General features: G+C 40.9%; 1 protein-coding gene across 1 annotated transcript; it reads left to right on the top strand.

Annotated features, from left to right (window-relative positions):
• The first annotated feature begins 1,727 nt into the window (after positions 1-1,727).
• On the top strand, positions 1,728-14,705 carry MTPAP (mitochondrial poly(A) polymerase). The gene is given in 10 exon segments (XM_030228854.2): positions 1,728-1,879; positions 3,598-3,770; positions 4,330-4,563; positions 4,888-5,112; positions 8,162-8,373; positions 10,520-10,746; positions 11,894-11,986; positions 12,085-12,158; positions 13,823-14,126; positions 14,129-14,705. Coding segments are annotated over 10 exon segments (1,737 nt in total). The 5' UTR covers positions 1,728-1,740; the 3' UTR covers positions 14,185-14,705.
• Positions 14,706-17,398: the final 2,693 nt, after the last annotated feature.

Below are 17,398 nucleotides of genomic sequence, written 5' to 3'. Positions count from 1 at the left end.
CCAAAGAAAACAACATTTTCTTCAGTACATGCCTGGGGAACCATGCTGCAGACCACTGACTGCTTGCTGGGTGCCCTGCAGCTCTCTGCCCCAACCACCTCATTTCTGATCCCACAGGCTGCCTTCACTGCAGTATCTCTGCCGTCACAGCCCTGGCCCAGGACCAGACAAACAGAAATCACAAAATCAATTAGGTTGGCAAAGACCTCTGAGATCATCAAGTCCAATCTATAACCAAGCACTACCACGTTGACTAGACCATGGCACTGAGTGCCATGTCCAGATTTTCCTTAAATACCTCCAGGTACGGTGACACCACCATCTCCCTGGGCAGCCCATTACAATGTCTAATCCCTCCTTCTGTGAAGAAATTCTTCCTAATGTCCAATCTAAAACTATCCTGGCCCAAGACTATGTCCTCTCATTCTGTCACTGGTTACCTGAGAGAAGAGGCTGGCCCTCACCTGGTTACAACCTCCTTTTCTTCATGCTAAACAACCCAGCTCCCTCATCCATTCCTCAAATGGCTCATTCTCCAGACCCCTTCTCAGCTCTGTTGCCCTTCTCTGGACTCACTCCAGCACCTCAGTGTCATTCCTGAATTGAGGGGCCCAGAACTGGACACACTGAGGCATACTCAAGGTGTGCCAAGTACATTTCCCTAGCCCCACTGGACAACATTGCTGATAAAGGCCAAAGGTTTTACTTCCCTTTTTCAAGTGAGTCTGCCAAAACCTATATTAGACCCCCATCACCTTGGCCATCTGACCCTTCAGGTTCACCCCCACACCCACCACCACCCTCCTGCCCTTGGCTGGCAGGGCTCATGCAAGGGTTGATGCCCAGCCCTGGCCTGGGCTGCTGGTGCTTCCTCACACAGGGAAGGCAGTTGCTCACACCCACGGTTCAAGCCTGACCTGAGAAGCTCATAAAATCACAGAATACACTGAGTTTAAAGGGACTCACAAGGGTCATTGAAGTCCAGCTCCTGGCCCTCTGCACAGGACTACACCAAGAATCACATCATGAGCCTGAAAGCATTGTCCAAAAGTTTTTTGAACTCTCAGTCTTCCTGCTATGAACACTTCCATAGAGAGCCTGTTCCAGTGCCAAACCACCCTCTGGGTGGAGAATCTTTTCCTAATATTCAACCCAAACCGCCCCTGACAAAACTACAGGCCATTCTCTCGGGTTCTGTCACTGCACACCACACAGATCAGTGCCCACCCCTCCTCTTCTCATGAGGAGATTGTTGAGTTTCATGAGGTCTCCCCTCCATCTCCTCCAGGCTGAGACAAGGCAAAGTGACCTCAAGTGCTCGTTTTAAGTCTTCCCCTCAAGGCCCTTCATCACCTTCGCTGCCCTCCTTTGGATGCTCACTAAAAGCCTTATATCCTTCTTACATTGTGGTGCCCAAAACTGCACACAGGCCTCAAGGCGAGGCTGCTCCAGCCCCGAGCAGAGCGGGACAATCCCCTCCCTTGCCCTGCTGACCATGCTGTGCCTGATGCCCCCAGGACATGGTTGGCCCTCCTGGCCCCAGGGCACACTGCTGACAGCTGTTCGTTCCGTGCGCCCGGAGCAGGCACTGCCCGCACCCTGGGTCGGCCGGGAGCGTTGCTCCCTCCCCCGAGAGCGCCCAAACACCCCGGCCCTTCCCGGCGCGCACGGAGCGGGCTGAGCCCCGCCGGCCGCCGTGGAACGCGGCGCCTGCGCAGAGCCGGCGCGGCCGTGCCGGCCATGGCGTTCCGCGCGGGAGGCCCGGCGCTGGCGCTGCTGCGGGGCCGCCTGCGCCTCCCCAGGCCCGGCACCCGCGGGCACGCCCGGTTCGGCCGCTCCGGCGCCGCCGCGCAGCCGGCTGCCGAGGAGCCGGGGGAAGGTAGGAACGGCTCGCCGGGCCTCGCTGCGTTCGCCGCGGGCCTCGGTGCCGCACAGCTGTGCCCGAGGGCGTGGGGAGGGGAGCGGCTGCCTGTCCCGCTCGGCCCACCGGAGGCGCCGGGGCAGCGCCCGCGTCCTGGGCGTGAGGAGCCCCGCAGGGCCCGGGCAGCTCGGCCGGGCGGTGAGGTCGGCCTGTGCCGTCTGGGGCTGCAGCAGAGGAGGCCAGAGTCCGCTGTCAGTGCCCGGGACGCAGCTTGTTAAACTAAATACCAGCTAGAGGTGAATCAAGTGACGGTGAATCATCCCGAGAGACCCCCTCAAAAGGGCATAGGAAACGTGTGACTGGCATTGTGTCCTTAGTACAAGCCGAGAACTAGTGAGCATCAGTGCCATGCTCAGACTGTGCAAAGGACAGCAGAGCGAGAAGTTGTGAGATCACATCTCTGTAGTGGCTAAACCTGTACTAAATCAGGTAAAATCACAGCCGTTCTGGCCTAATGCAGGTCCATGTTACCCATCCATGGGACTTGTCTTTTCTGCATCTTGGTCACTTCATCCTTCTCTTTCCATCGAAACTGTGATATTTATCATCTTCATAAAATGTTTCCTTAGTTTTCGGATAAAAAACGCTAGTATAAAAATTGGCTGTTGAAAGAGCTGCTCTGGTTATTATTTACAACAGTAAATAATACTGTGAGAGCTCAGTAAAGTTGTAAAATGAAAGGTTTTTTAAAAATAAATAGTATCAAGTAATACTAACAACTATCATGTAATGATGCTTAAAGGTTTTCTTGAGGCCACGAAATCTCCTGGGTTCTTCAAAACCAAAAACAGATAAAGATCTCTCTGCTGAATATCCCCGTGGCAGATGGTAGCTGCTGGGAAATGCCCCCCAGCTTCCCAGTCCAAATGACAAAAGGGAAATATTGTCAGGCAACAGCTTCACAGGCTCTGCTGATGTGATGTCGTCAGTGGATTAGTTTGAAAGCTATGCAGGGGAGTGATCATGATTTCAGATTTGGGAGATGGCGCCTTTGTATGCAAAGAGGGGAAAAAAGTTCCATGTTTCTGGATGTTGAGCATGTCTCCATTCCATGTGAATTCTGGAGGCTGTCAGCAGCAGTACAGATTGCCAGTAGTGGGATGAGATATGACTGCTCTGTGGGTTTATTGTACTGGAGTAGATGAAAGTGTATTATTAAGTGAAAATTTTGAGTAGGCGTTTACCGTAAAGGAAGGTGCTGAGTTGTAAAAATAGCAAGTGTTGCATTGTTCCAAAGTGCTGGTTTTGTGGTAGTTAAGAGAGACTCTCATTTCAGTGAAGCTTGCCAAAGGTCTAGACCTGCCTCACTGCCTAGCTGGCATTTCCTATCTCTTATGGGTGTGTTAAGTTTTTTGATGGTGAGCAGCAAATTAAAGAACAAAAGATTCCTTGTATTATGAAGCTTCCAGTGCACCAAAGGAAGTCAGTATTGTTTTCTTCCTACCTTCTCCTTGTTATTGCAAATGTATGCATTTATGAGAGAAATACATTTCTTTCTTTCATTCATTCTTCATTGTCCTTCATTCCTTCTTCATTCTTTTCATTTTTGCTGTCATGATCTTGGAGAGCCAGGACAAACCTTTGTTCAATCCAGAGGAAGAGATTAAGTGTACTAAAACCAGCCACACATCTTTCTGTTTACATAGAAAAGCCTTGATTCTTGTTTCTTCTCACAGATGCTGAAGTCAGTACCAGAAAGAAGACATTTGCTGAAGTCCAGACAGAGCGACTGGATCAAGCTGAACGGACTGTTTTAATTAAGTGCCCATCAAAACTTAATGAAAAAAAATTATTGCAGTACTTAGCCAGTCATGGGAATATTAAAAGTCATTTCTTTTTTGAAAATCGTGTAAGTAATTAATGATGTCAGCTAAAATCTAGACTTAGATGAAAAGAAATACCAGAAAGAAAATTTGGTTAGGCCTCATATGTAAGTTAAGCAAATTATATATGCTTAGTATATTACATCAGTTTTTATCTGTGCTAATGTTCACAAGTTGCTGAGCAGTTGATTTTTATTCATAAGCCAGCCAAGCAACACCTCTAAGGTGCCAGCAACCTGTTTTGCGCTAAGTCTTTAAAACTTTCACAGAGCACCATGCATTGTTCTGACAATAGAGGTAGCTCTCTTTTTATGTGTTTCTTGAGTATTCCAATTGCAAAGATGAATATAGTTCAGAACTTTTATGTTTAGTGCTTGCTTCCAAGAGTGGTGCATCTTAAATACTTTTAATCTCTTGTGGAAAAGCATCTAAAATGTTTCGAGATATGGAACCTAGCATTTGGCTTCAGGGCTATCATATTAATCTGTCTCAAGAGCCCCAGGAGCATCTGAGTAGTATCAGTACAATGAGTTCCAGCATTGTATGCTTTTATCTCACCCTGTATTTCCATTCTTAATGTTTTAGGGCATTAGTGCTTTAATAGAGTTTTCAGAGAAGAGCAGTATAGCCTCGTTGCAGGATGCTGTTGGGATCCCAAGTGCTTCAGAGCATCATGTTGTCCCATTTAAATCAAGACTTTTTACTTTCACACTGAAGAACCCAGTGAGTCAACACGTTGAAGAGACACCACTTCACCTCTCTCCTCAGTGTCACATTCCAGTGAAAGACCTTATTGAAAAGCTTTGTCTTGCAGACAGTGTAAGTAGAGGTTTCTAGATCTCTCTTTAATTAAAAATAAGGCATGTTCATTTCAGATTTGAAAGTGGTCATGTGAAACTTATAAAGCTATTTATTTTTATTAAAATGGTAACATATTAGCATTTTATGTGAGTGGTTCTGCTACATGGAAATAAATAAATGAAATTATTAATTTTAATTATGAAAATAATTTTTCTGTATGAAATAAACCTTTTTGAAGTTTTGAAAAATAACCTCCTAATTGCATTGATATTAAATTGATGAAAATATATGTTAATAGAAGTTGGGTCATTGTATTTTTACGGTATTTATTTTCTGAACTAGATAAGCAGTCAGATGTACATTCTATTGAATGAGTATCAGCTCACAGAAGAAAACATCAAGCTGCGATTTCTGGCCTGTTCTTTGGTTCGGGATTTTGCACGTGCATATTTCCCTGACAGCACAGTAAAGCCATTTGGTTCTTCAGTCAACACGTTTGGCAAACTGGGATCTGATGTGGACATGTTTTTGGACTTCGGTGACACAGGAAAGCATGCTACAAAAATGGTAAGGTTGTGCTGTGTGTCTTCAGTTTGTTGGATTTCTTCAACAGAGCAGCTCATTTGCTGTTTCACACACAGGAATGAGTTTATTTTTATTTAGATTTTAAATGGGTTCATATTATATAGAGTGTGAACAAGTTTATTTGAACGTTTGGATCTGAAGACTTTCAAAAACTAATTGTGATGTGGATGAGATGTTCTTTGCAATAGGAAGAAAATGATTTGGTGTTTACATAAACTTTGCACTATTAGGATGAATTTCACAATGAAGAAAACCCTCATCCTCCAAAACTGTTTCGGCAGAGTCTTCTGAAAAGACCTTCCCATTCTATTGTCATGTTTTCTTCTCTGTAGCTTCTGTACTTCAGCCATGCTCTGTTAAAGCTTGTTTTTGTTATTTAGGGTCCTCCATGTCCTAAAGCAAAGTAAGTTTGTGGATGTGCATATCTGTGTTTTGGGAGGATTGTCACGTTCTGTTCCTTACCTTAAAGAGATGACTTGATGCTCCAGGGAAGTTACTGGGTTATGTACTGGGCTGTATATATATCTGTAGGCACATATTGAGTGTGTGCAGGTGTGAAAGCTCAGGACATGGGATGGTCATGATGAGTACTTACAGTCACAGATTATGAGTGAATAATCAAGTAAGTGATTCTCATGAAAACTTTTCTTTTTAGTTGTGTAGTGACACATAGTTTGGGAAAAACTGTTGAAGTTTGGGAAGAAAGTTTAAGCCCATTGTCTTTTAAGTTTTTTCCTTAGAAGGCAATGAGCGTAAAATTTTGAAGATTGAAAAGTCTCTCAGCTTTTCTGTACAGTTTGTATATTGCTGTGTAAGTTACTTTTAAAGAAATAATCCTTCAAATGTATATAGTTTTTAGTATTACTGCAGTGATAAACCACAATGAAAGCAAATATGTCATCTGAAGAGAAGGATTGTCATGTGTGTGTGAAGTGTTAAAATTTTTATGCTTAATCAGTGAAGTTCCCTCTTAAATTTTGAAGGAATAACTTTTAAGTATAAAATGTCTGTTTTCAAAGTATGTTTGGTAACTAGCTGTTTGATTTTTTATGTATCCTGTGTGGAGATAGAAGTTCTGTCGTGAAATGTAGAGTATTTGATGCTGAGTGAGCAGCTGTGATTACCTGTGAATAGCTGAGAGACTTATCACTCTGGGGAAACAAAGGGGGGAGGTAGCTTTAGTTTCAAGGTGATTTAGCAGCAGTGGAAAAGATATGTTCTGATTTCTTCACTTCTGTAGCCTTTCGGGAGGTGCCAGCAATGGGGAGGATCAGACATTTCAGCACCTATTTACATGAAATAACTGGTTTTGAGCCTTATGGCAAGCTAATTACTAATTGTCATTTAAGAAAAGGGGCAGAAGTGGGAACATTCTTTACTAAGAGTGAATGCTAGACCACAGATAGGGCATTTTTAACCCCTGGCAGTTTGAGAGATTAGTGAATGACCTTAAACAGGGCTCTGTGATATTTTAGAGTAGCAGTTTTTGTTAAACTATTGTGCTTCTTGCTTAGGTTACTCTATCAGTTTGCCAAAAAGTAACTATTTACTTTTAATAATAGTAATAGTTTCATATTTGCCGGGTCCATCTACATGACAAGAATTGAGGAAGAACGACAGGGTTGGGGCAAGTGTATCAGTACTTCATAGCCCCTAGCTAGCACGAAAGTTATATGAAGGTATATAAGTATATGAAGGCTCATTTAATTGCTAAGAATATCTACTTTATCATTATAAAACGGTCCTCATTCAGTTTTTGAGAAATAATGAGTTGCTGTCTGGAAAGGCCCATTGTGGTTTTTCTCACAAACATTAATATCAACACCCGCCCACCTGCAGGTCAGCTGAGTACCCATCTTTATCTTTCCTGTTAACTGCCTCGATGTTGATAGTTACAGGCTCCTTTCACTTAGAGCCAGCCCTATGTAGCATGCAGCCTCACAGCCAGATGGGATTAGGGACTGCTGTCCTGGCATGTTCCACCACACATGGTGCTGACTGGAGAGCCACTCTAGGAGGGGAGCGGGAGCAGTCACCTCCGTGACTGCCAGAGAGACTCCGAAATTCAGCCCCTGAACTGGCCTTAGGGGAAAGGTTGCAAGGTCCATAACTTCTGAATTGTTTCACCTGTCTGAGGTCACTAATTTGTGGACAACAAAAGTTATGTACTTGGTATCTCAGTCACTGTTACATCACTGTAATTTTATTTGTACAGTATGCATTCACCCATGACATGTTCCAAGGGGGAGGATAAGTCAGTGTCAAGTACAGGATTAGCAAATAAAACTAGCTGATGTCTTGTGTTTACAAGACTATAAAGAAAACAGATATTTCACAGGTATTTTATTGAGGTAAAAACTACAAGTATGGCAAATCGAAATACGAAGACCTACAGAGAAGTTAATTTCTGATGTTAGAATATATCTTCACAATATTTTTCTCTTTCAGAGAAAGTATAAATGACATTAAGTAATTTTTTTAAGTCTTCCAGAATCATATCCTAATTTTGAATGATTTAAGTAATTTGCATGCTAATTTTTTTAACTTTTTAAAATGAAAAAGAAATTTTTACTGACACTGCTACTTGATTTACTAATAATACATTGTTCTCTGAGGGTTTGACATGGAATTACCAATAGTTTGAAATTATTGGTAGTTTGTTTGTGTTTTGCCCCTCTGTAATTGTGTGCTCCTCTGTACAGTCAGAGCATTTATGCTCTCCTGGTAATTCCAGAATAACCTTTTTTAGCCAGTAATGAGATCTAGCACTATTACACTTCTGTTTGAACATGAAGATTTATAGTAAGTTGATCACTATTAGCCTGGAAAAATTGAATCACCAGAAAAGAATGTAAAAGAGAGAGCAATATGTTTTTACCTATTTTAAGTTCTGTGGACTGCTTTGAATAATTCTTGTCTTTCAGTTCTAGTTGTACAAACTCCTTTGCAAATTGCACTGGTCTTTTAGAAGTATTTTTAAATGTCTCTTTTGTTTGAGAGCTAACAGCTTGCTTTTAAAATTCTGTGTTAGAAAAAAGGTCCCTTTGAAATGGAGTATCAGATGAAAAGGTTACCATCTGAAAGATTAGCAACTCAGAGGATTCTTTCTGTGATTGGTGACTGCCTTGATAATTTTGGTCCTGGGTGTGGGAATGTACAGAAGATCCTCAATGCCCGCTGCCCTCTGGTGAAGTTTTCCCATCAGCCAACAGGATTCCAGTGTGATCTGTCAGTGAGCAACAGGTGAGACCTGGTTTCAAAAAGTTTGCAAAGAATCCTGGTGTACTTTGTGTTCTGAAAACCTGTAATATCAACTGTTTCCTCTTCTGTGTTCTTAACAAATGTGAATGTTGTCTCTGAAAGTAAAAAGGATATTTTTTGACTCCTAGAGGTTAGAGTTTAATGTCCTTAAGTTGTCTTTCTCCAGCATAGGAAATACTTGCTAGCTGAAGCTGAAGACTCAAAAACCAGTCTATGGAAGAAAGTTAGCTTACAAAATGGGAAAGAAGGCAGTCAGTGTTCATTAGTCATTACTTCCCCATGACATATGTACAACCTTTCTTGATTACTTTTCAGATTAAGCAGCTCCAGAATGTTAATTTTTAGGGATTTTGCTTCTAGTTATTTTGGTGTCCTTTCCTGTTTCTTAAGGCCTGCATACAGCTGTTTGCTGGGAAGATGCCCTGGATGCCGAGGGAATTCCCGCGGGGGAAGAGGGCCTGCGGCGTTCCCGACGTGCGGGGCCGCTCGCAACACTGCTCGCTAGGGGGCGCTGGCTGCCCAGAAATGCCCCCAGGGCCCCCCGGTGACACAGACATGGCCGTGCCGCCCCTTTGTGGTTCTGCCCTCCCGTGTTTCAGTCAGAAACACCCCCTTCGCTGCAGTGAACAGCTCTGGCATAAGTGTACATAGCCCAAAATGAGTTACTGACCCTTTTCATTGTTGTTGGGGACTATGAAAGTATGAGTGATTATTCTTCATGATAAAAGTGACAGGACCCAAGGGAATGGCCTGAAGCTGTGTCTGGGAGATGCAGCTTGGATATTAGGAAAAGGTTTTTCAGAAGGTGGTTGAGCCCTGGAACAGGCTCTCCAGGGAAGTGGTCACAGCACCAAGCCTGGCAGAGTTCAAGAAGCTTTTTGACGATGCTCTTAGCACATGGTGTGACTCTTGGGGCTGTCCTGTACAGGGCCAGGAGTTGGACTTTGATGATCCTTGTGGGTCCCTTCCAACTCAGATTATTTTGTGTTTCTGTGATACGTGTGTTAGTGCAGTTTTGAGACTTCTCTGCATCAGATACAATCAGATCAGATACACCTCTGAATTACCCAATGTTCTGTTTCAGAATATGCAGGAGTTGTTAAGGCAATATTGAACAAGTTTCTTACAATGAAATTATTTGTCTTTATGCAGCCACAGTGAAAGTCAGCATGTAGTTTTGTAGAAGCTTCCTTGTAACTCACAGCTGATAGTTTGGCTGGTTGGGACTGCATGTCTTGTCTTATTACAATTTTTACTAGAAACACATCTCTCTGGACACCATAAGGCACCTCACAGCTGAAATTTAAGAAGCCCAGGTGTTACAAAATTTTGACCTAGTAAATGTCCCCAAAAGGCTATGCTGAATTTTTAGAACATCTTTTAGCACTTCAGGCTAAAACTGAACCAAAGTAAGTTTTGCTCTCATGCTGTACTTCCATTTTTTTTCTACTTTTTCTTGCCCTCCCATTTGTGCAATACATGAATTGTTGTGTAACAGCGTGATAAAGGAGATCAAAAACTGATCCATCTGAAAACCTTTATCCTTCCAGATTAGTTTTTTTCAGCTCGACTAAGCACTAATCATTTGAAAATTACCAAACTGACTTGTTTTGCGGATATCATTGTGTCTCTGCACTTAGATTATTTTTCAGTGCAGCATTTTACTACCTTTTAGATAAAAATGGTAAAAGAAGTTCTAGTTGAATTTTTTTATATGTTAGGGTAGAGATATTACCTAACGTACCAAAGGCAATTGTGGCTGAATTATATTTTTTCACCTCAGTTCTGCATAGTTTGACTCCACATTACTTGATGGTGTTTTCTTTATTTTGGGAATTTTTTTCTTCCCACTGTGATGTGAATTGAGGAAACAGGAAACAGTGCAAATGCATGTTATTTATCCAGAACTGTCTAATTCTTGCTATGAAAAAATACCAGGTATTTAATCCTGGATAATTCGAGGCATTCCTACCCAAACCATTCTACTATTCTATGATTCTCTTCTATATTTTTTAAATGTATGAAAGTTAATTTTTTTTTCATGAAAGGCTCCTTAATGAACAATGAATACTGCACCTGATACTTTATATTTTCTAATCATATACATGTCATCCCATTTCCTCTTCAGCATTGCAATAAGAAGTTCAGAACTCCTGTATATCTACGGCTGCCTGGATTCCCGTGTGCGAGCGTTGGTGTTCACTATACGGTGCTGGGCCCGTGTCCATGGGCTCACAAACAGTGCTCCTGGTACCTGGATTACAAACTTCTCCCTGACCATGATGGTCATGTTTTTTCTGCAGAGGAGATCGCCACCTATCATTCCAACACTAGACCAGCTTAAAGACCTGGCAGGTAAGCACAGCTGTTGGTGTATATTGCAGTTGATTGTTTATTGCACATTTGTTTTATCTAAAGTGATAAACCCAGGCAATTTCTTTATGCTCTTGAATACTAGTGAATATTATTTTAAAGGCAAAATAAATCACTTTTCAATACAATTCTAATTTGATTTAGAGGGGTAGACTTATTCTGTCCCTTAGATAATTAAATGTAATTTACTTGTTCAGTGCTCCTATGCTGGAATTTTTTAATTTTGTTATTTAGAAGACTTGTAGGGACTTAAACGTTTCTGGAGTTCAGGATTTTGTGCAGACTTAACTGCACAAAATATGATGATATGATATGTATTGTTTTATAGCTACCAAATGCTTAAAAGAAAGGCTGTGTTTTCTCCTCCTAATTTGTAATATCCTTGAGACTGTTCAGGCCCTTTGCAAATAGTTCTTGTATCTCTATAAACAAGCTGTTCTGGAGGTTTCTTACACAGCATTCAGGGTGTGTTATCTTCAATAAATTGTATGAAAGCATTGAGAATGACACCCCAAGTTCTTGATTCCTTACTCATGTCTTCTGCATATTCACATGATATCTTGGAAGCTTTGAGTGCTTTAAGTGGAGGAAGAGGTCTGTGTTCAGTTACTTTAAAATAATTTTAAACATTTCCATCAGAATTCTGTAGAAATGTTTATACATAAAACATGTGTTCTGATATTTACAACAATGTTCCTAATTCTGTGAAGTTTTTCGGAGGAAGACAGTGAACGCTCTGGGGCTGATTTTTTTTTTTAACCCTCGTGTAGGTAGTAACCTCAGAGAGTTGTGCTGTTAAGTGTGTAATACAGCCCTCTATGCAGAGATACCCTGCTTGTTACTTATAAGAAATTTTCAGAGATACAAAGATGTCATTTATCTTAATCCTGTGGGATTTTAAAAACGTGCCATTTGCTCATGATGCTTTTCCTTTGCCTATCTATGGACTTTTTTCTTTTAAATCTTTTACCACTTAATTTGAATCTTAACCTAAAAGTTCACTTGTGAATTCCTAATTTGATGTGTGTAGTATGGTAGCATTGCTTTCAGCTTGTAATCTGAATTTTATAAATACAATGGCATTTTACTGTTTATTACTTCAAAATATGCCCACAACTTTTTCTTTCAGGTGAAAAAGACAAACATATAATTGGAGGATATGATTGCTCATTTGTTAGTGATTTTAGGAAGATTAAACCTACAAAAAACACAGAAACACTTGGTAAGTAGATCTTCATAAATTTTGTTTACTCTATGACCATATTAAAAACAAACTTTTCCTTAATGTTGCTGATGGCTCTTGTTTTTCTTTCCCCTTAGATGTATTGTTGGTTGAGTTTTTTGAATATTTTGGAAACTTTGATTTCAGAAAGAATTCCATAAATCTTCGAAAGGTAAATGGATTTTAATTGCTCATCATTATCAATTGAATCTATCTGCCTGCCATTTGACAAACTGCATATGCTAAGCAACAATTTCTGTCATCTTTATTATATATTAAAAAACATTTATATGGAAACAGAGTTCTTTCTGTGAAGGAGGAGTGTTTTCCTCTTGGAGCCCAGTAACTTACAATACCATTAACAACATTTACAGTGTCATTACTTGGATACGCTGGAAAGCAGAAACTGATGCAAAGCTAGTGTGATTTTAATAAAAAGCCCTGTAATAAAAGTGGCAGTTTTAAAAAGTCCAAGCTCTTTTGCTTCTGTGGGAGGAAAACTTTTAAAATGTCTTGATGTCTGTCATAGCAAAAGTCTGCGATAAACCCTGTGAGCTGACAAGATTTGCATTTAAAGCTGGGAGTCCAGACCCAACCAGAGCCTACATTAAAACTTACAGCTAAGTTTTGGGTATGCTTTTGACACTGCAGTTTTCTCCTGCAGTTAGTATCAGCCTACAGTAGGCATGCCATAGCATGATAATTCTGTGCTAGCACTTTGCTTTATATGTTTTAGTCATCCTATTGATCTGTGTGTGCACACAGGTATAATGGAAATACATGAAAATGTAATCTCCGTAACTCACACCTGTTCCTGCTGGGCTGCTTCCAGAGTGGGGTTTCAGTGCCACTTTGCTGTGTGGATGCTCATTTGTTCTCTTTCCTATTTGGGCTCTGTGGATCACTGGCTAAAGAGCCCTTTTTGCAGATCAATCCTAGAAACTGATTTATTTAGGTGGAAAACTTCAGTTTGCTGTTAAACATGAAACAGGCAAGCAAAAACACATTTGGAGCCTGAGCTAGTCAGGGGAGGTATCTGCACTGCTGCTCTTCCTGACAGTGCTCTTGGCCCTGGGGCAAGTGAATGTAAGGTGTACACAGACACTTCCTGGACCAACAGAAGGTGGTGGATTCCTGCTAGAGCTCGGGCAGAGGTTCTGCTATACAGAACCAGTCCGCTAAGAAACACTGATAAGCACTGAGGTGGAAGTGCATTTAAATAACAAACTACATAGTTGTCAGCTATTTGTGTTGTACTATACCAGGTGCCTAACAATGGACCGTGACCTGAATAGCTCTGTGCTTAAAAGCAGACCAAACTGGGAGGAATTTCAGCCAACAAAGCAATCTTGTTCACTTACACCAGCACTGTGATGTCTCTGAAGAGTGTGGGAGGAATGGTTTGAACAGTTTAAGTGCATGCAGTATTTTATCAAACTGAGCTGTGCAGGTTAATATGACACCCTGATGCTGCCCATACACAAGTGGAATTAAGAGTAGGAGGTTGCAGTAGGTGAGGTCTGAGGTTTGTTGGATAGCAAGTGGGAGAATGGCCAGAAAGATAGGTTAGCCTGTAGTTGTGTGTTCTTTACCTTGAAGGAAATCTAAGTTGAATGTGGCAAAGAAAACCACCACTGAGAGGATTCAGAGAACAGGAATAACTCAGTCAAGTTGACAAGAAAATTAACTTGATTAATAATGACTGGGTGTTTTGTGAAATGTTCTCTAATAGGTCAAAACACTTTTAATTCTAATGTAATAACTCAAGTGATTTGTTATTTGCTCAGCCTATAATGTACATATGCAACTTTGGCTTTTTCTTTATGCTGTCTGCAGGGAAAGGAAGTAAATAAGCCTGAGTCGTCTCCTCTTTATATCTGGAATCCCTTTGAACAAGACCTTAATATCAGCAAGAATGTTAATCAGCCACAGCTGGAGAAATTTATAGCTATGGCCAGAGAAAGTGCCTGGATTTTACAGAAGGAAGATAAAACTCAGCAAATGATCAATAAAGAACCTTGGGGACTGGCAGCTCTACTGATACCATTTGGAAGAAATAATTCCAGCAAGATGAAGAATAGGATGAAAGGAATAGGAAGTGAAACAATCAGAAGCCTCTTGGACTCTTTAAAGTTAAATAATGCAAGCAGTCAACAAAAAGCAGTGGGAAAATGACTTTAAGCACAGAAACACAATAGCTAATATTCTGTTTTAGGAATTGAATGTGACACACAGCCCAAAGAACATTAATTTTAATATTTCTGTTATGGGGAATGGAGAATCAAGCAATCTCTGTTTTTCATCGTAATGATTTTCGTACAGGTCTGCATTCTTTCTGTACATTTTTCTCCTCCTTACTCCTCACTTTTCCATCTGTTTTATGAATGAAGAGTATTCAAATGTAAGTTTTGCAGATGCATTTTGAAAGTAGCCTTCGGATGGGCACTCTTCAGTAAAAAAGGCTGACAGGAGCAGTATGGGAAAAAGCCTTTGGGAATTCTCTTGGCTAGCATACAAATGATATGCTAATTAAAAGCTCAAGAAACAACCGCCTTTCCATGAAACCACAGTCTGAAAGAAGATGAATGTGTTGGAACCATTGTTTCCAATCCAGTCATGTTTTGGAAGCCAGTAAAACTGAAGTGCATGTATCTATTTTTGCAATTGTTTTCCATTCATGTAGATAGTGCCAAGACAAAATAAAGAGAATGGAATTAGATAGTCGGGTGTGCAGTTTCATAAAGCATTGCACCACCACAGCTCTCCAAGGATAGTGCCACTGTTTTGTGTTGGAAAACTGGGTTTGCTCTTGTGTTTACCACCTGATTTAAAATGTCTTTAGTTAACTCTCCTTTGTTTTCTCTACTCAGGACTGGTCTCCACCCACACTTGTTTCTTATTTTGCCTCCAGCTTCACTTTAAACCTGTATTTCAGGTTCAGGCAGGGGTTCTTGAATGCCCTTCTTGCTTCATCACTCTCCCCAAAGCTGCTGCCTACCAGGTGACATCAAAGCATTCCTGCAGAGAGATCTGTCCTGTGCAGAGATCCAGAGAATTATCCCAGTCTTGCCTTGGTTTTCACATATTCAGGAGAACAGCGATGGTCCCCCTTCCAGATCAGTTGGGCCAGCAGAGTCAGTGCTTTTTATTGACTTGAAACATTTGAGTGCTCTCTGCATCTACTTAAAAAGAAGTCTTTTCAGAGGAAGGGGGAGAGGGGAGGGAAGGAAGGAAATGGGAAATGGAGAGCAGGCAAATATCAAACTTTAAAAGTACATTTGTGAGTATTTCACCTGTCCAGTTTGAGCGCCACTCATGCATTAGACTAAATGCTGTCATCAATTCCACAGAGTGTTTTTTTAATCTTAACAGAAATTCCATGAAGGAAATTACTGTATTCAGAGATAATCATATAAATGCAACATCAATTTTATGATTACTGTTTCATTTTCAGTACTTTTAGACTCTTTAATGTTGCACTGGTATATGGTCTTGTATAGACTTTTTTCTAATGGTGTGATCTGAACAATTTATAAGTGTGTTTTCTCTTTTCTCTGATGTATTATTCATTGGAAATACTGTAGGCAGTAATAATGCATACTTCCAAGTACTTGTAAAAACTGGGCAAGGAAAAGTATCTTCTACCAGTTGACAAACTGAAAGGTTAAACCTTCAAGTCAATTCCATAATAGTTTATTCAGAGTTTAAAATAATACTTATATGTGTCCATTTCTGATCCATAAATGTTTCCTTAAATAATGACTCACATACTCATTATCTTGGTTACTGGAATTAAGTCTCATATTAACTTCTTCAAGATTGAACCTTGATTTTGAAAGTTAGTTTTCTACCTAAATCCTGATATTAGAACTTCTTTTTGGAGGCTAGTACAAAGTTTATTGTAACTTGCTATTGATGCAAACAAAAAGGCTTGATAGCAAACTTGACACAGATTCTGTAAGGAGCCTGCTGCCCCCTAATCTTTATAGATCCTAGAGGTGCATTGTCTGCAGTTTACCCAGAAACAGACTATGTAGCTTTTTGAAGATTAGAACAGTACTTTATACTTTAGAATTTAATTTTTTTAAGTTTAATTAAATGGGTAATAGTGTAATAATAAGAATATGGGTTACCAGGGACAGAAGCATGCAGCAGAACTGTGGCAGTGTGTACCTAATTGCATTATATTCACAGGGATCCACTGATATAGGTAGGAAAGATTTTATAGGAATTTTGACACGCAGGTACAGGACACTTGTAGACAAATAACAGTGAATTTTGTATTTTGGTTATGTGCTTGAGCCATGCTGAAACACAGGCTTCATTTGTAAATGGTTGTAGGTATTCAAGCTGCTCAGTATTCCTTAAAAGGCAGGGCAGACCATGGTTACTGTACATGCAGCGCCTTTCAGCATCACTTTTCTGTTTAGACTGCCTGTCCGTTTTGGGAATAGTTCTGAACTCTTGTCATGGCTGCAGGCCCATTTCTGAAAAGACAAGAAAGAAGCCAAAAGCAGAGTTGCGGCAGTGGAATGCACAGGTTATTTTTTCAGGTATCTGCTAGTCGAGGGAGCTGGTGACCAGGGAGCTGAAGCCTAGAGGCTGTGAGTATCAGCTCTCATTGCTGAGGTAAATAAGCTCAGCAGGCAGCTTTCCTAGAAGAGGCAGTAGCTGGAGGAGGTGGGGGGCTGACCATGAGCTTCCCTAAAGTAGGAGTTATAACTGGGGAAGAGCTGAGTGAAACGGAAGCCACCTGTGGGAAGAGAAACAAGACTTGAGGGGGTGTATTATGAGATCAAGAGAGATGGTATGATTATCATTTCCTGAGGGCAGCAGTCTTACATTGATGATATTTAGAAACCATCAATATGGTTCTGTCACTGGAAAAAAAGAGCTGGATGTATGCCAAGAAAGGACTATGATTATGATCTAGATTTGAGAGCTCATTCATATGCTCCAGAAACTTTTAAACAATGTCTCTGCAAGACCAAGGCAGTAAGTTTTAGTTACTTCTCAAACTGGTGCTGATCTGCTATATTGTATGGGGGGGCTGTTTGGGAGGTCACAGGTAAGGAACACCAGTGAATTAAAGACAGTTTTGCCCCTCTGCCCCTTTTCTCTCACTGGAAATACTTTTTAGTGCAAGTTTCATATTTCCTGGCTCTTAAATGGTAAGGGAAACTGAAAACATTTGGAAGTTCCTTGTCCCAAGAAAATATGCTTTGGGATATTAACTTCAAAGTTAACGTTTGTGGCCAGGGATTTTTATTTTTATTTCCCTAGATGTTTGATGCTCACAAGTGGGGCAGGAATAGATTCTACTGCAGCTGCCACTGTTCCTCATTCCTCTATAACTTCCAGGTAATCTGCAGCCTTGGCCTACAGCTGACTCCTGGCTGAGCATCCTAGTGT

The sequence above is a fragment of the Serinus canaria genome, chromosome 2, assembly GCF_022539315.1.
Source record: "Serinus canaria isolate serCan28SL12 chromosome 2, serCan2020, whole genome shotgun sequence".
Classification (NCBI taxonomy): domain Eukaryota; kingdom Metazoa; phylum Chordata; class Aves; order Passeriformes; family Fringillidae; genus Serinus; species Serinus canaria.
Note: the sequence above shows the minus strand (reverse complement) of the source record. Positions and strands in the feature narration are given on the sequence as shown.